We start from the raw sequence: 1,816 nt of genomic DNA on the forward strand, positions 1-1,816 counted from the left end.
CAGCGCTTTGCGGCAGACATCATTTCTGTTCTGGCCATGACCATGAGCGGGGAGCGTGAGTGTCTGAAGTACCGGCTGGTGGGCTCCCAGGAGGAGCTGGCGTCTTGGGGGCACGAATATGTCAGGTAAGCTTGGGTGGGAGCAGGGCTTGGGGAACACTAAGGGCTCAGGGGATTTCCCAGAGCACCTGACTCTAGCCCGCCTGGGATGTGTCCTGACTTGCTGGGCTTGTGCTCAGCTGTCCCTGTCACGTCTGCACACGTGTCACCTCGTCCTCTCTCCACAATGATTTGCTAGCTGCAGAGATATTGCTGCCATGGCCGCTATAATCTCTGCTCTTGACCCTGTTCCTCTGAACTTGTCCTCTGTAAGCTCTCGTGGGAATGTGGAGCCACTGTAAATAACACCCAGCTCTGGCTAACTGGCAGCAGCTGCTCCCCATCCATGGGGCTGGGTGAAGCTGGTTTCTGTGATGGTGATGTCCCTTTGTCCCCGCAGGCACCTGGCAGGGGAGGTTGCCAAGGAGTGGCAGGAGATCGATGAGGCTGACAAGGCTCAGAGGGACACGCTCCTCACCCTGGTCAAGGAGATCGTCCCCTACAACATGGCCCACAACGCGGAGCACGAGGCCTGCGACCTGCTCATGGAGATCGAGCAGATGGACATGCTGGAGAAGTACATCGATGACAACGCCTACTCCAAAGTGTGCCTCTACCTGACCAGGTGAGGGACTCGGTGGTCTTGGGCACTGGAGGGGGCCTGGTCCCTGGTGGGTCAAGTTTGCCTGACGTGGTCGTTGCCCTCATGCCTGTCTCCTCCTCAAAGCTGCGTAAGCTACGTCCCAGAGCCTGAGAACTCTGCTCTCCTGCGCTGTGCCCTGGGCATCTTCCGCAAGTTCAACCGCTACCCAGAAGCTCTGCGCCTGGCTCTGATGCTCAATGACGTGGAGCTGGTAGAGGACATCTTCACCTCCTGCAAAGACGTGTAAGGGGAGACTCGTTCCCCACCCTCTGGGGCCTTTGCCCATCGTGCTGGGGTATGGCTTCCTGTCTGGGCAGAGCTGGGTTGGATCCTGCCACCTCTGGAGGTGTCTTGGGGGCTCTTGTCCCCGAAATCAGGATGGGCAAGATTGGGTCCTCTCTAGGCTGTTCTCACGTGCCTCTAGAGCCGGGCAGGCTGGCTCATTGTTTGGTGAGCGTGTTTGTGCTGGGGCTGGCTGGGATATGGGCACTTGTGAAACCTCTTCCCTCTGTGCAGAGTTGTCCAGAAGCAGATGGCCTTTATGCTGGGGCGCCACGGGGTCTTTCTGGAGCTGAATGAGGATGTGGAGGAGTATGAGGACCTGACTGAAATCATGTCCAACGTCCAGCTCAACAGCAACTTCCTAGCCTTGGCCAGAGAGGTGAGTGTCCGGGCTGGTAAAAGAGCCCTGGGCTGCCTTCAGCTGGGGCTGTCCTGGCTGCTGGCCTTTGTAGCAAGATCTGGGAAGAGATCTTTGTCCCTATGAGCTTGGCCAGGCACCATCTGCCTTGTAGAGCAGCTGCCCTGGGGTGTGCTGGCCAGGAGGTGACCCCCTTCTCCCTTATCTCTGCAGCTGGACATCATGGAGCCCAAAGTGCCAGATGATATTTACAAAACCCACCTGGAAAATAACCGTAAGGGCTCATGTTGTGGCCTCTGTCGTTCCTCCTGGGGGGAGTTTCTGGGGCTGCAGTGCACCTCTGGGCCATTGTAGTCAGCTGTGTATCCTGGGGGTCCAGACAGCCTGCCTGTGGTCTCTGACTGGGTGTGGAGCAGACCCAGCTGCCTGCTGGGG

The 1,816-nt window shown here is 58.1% G+C and overlaps 1 protein-coding gene across 1 annotated transcript in view; it reads left to right on the forward strand.

Moving 5' to 3' along the window:
• PSMD2 (proteasome (prosome, macropain) 26S subunit, non-ATPase, 2) overlaps nucleotides 1-1,816 on the forward strand; it is a 6,024-nt gene that overhangs the window by 407 nt on the left and 3,801 nt on the right. The window contains 5 exon segments of the mRNA XM_010087223.1: nucleotides 4-125; nucleotides 499-723; nucleotides 826-984; nucleotides 1,258-1,402; nucleotides 1,595-1,655. Coding sequence (XP_010085525.1) covers nucleotides 4-125; nucleotides 499-723; nucleotides 826-984; nucleotides 1,258-1,402; nucleotides 1,595-1,655 — 712 coding nt within the window.

Source organism: Pterocles gutturalis, unplaced genomic scaffold (assembly GCF_000699245.1).
Source record: "Pterocles gutturalis isolate BGI_N339 unplaced genomic scaffold, ASM69924v1 scaffold451, whole genome shotgun sequence".
NCBI lineage: Eukaryota > Metazoa > Chordata > Aves > Pterocliformes > Pteroclidae > Pterocles > Pterocles gutturalis.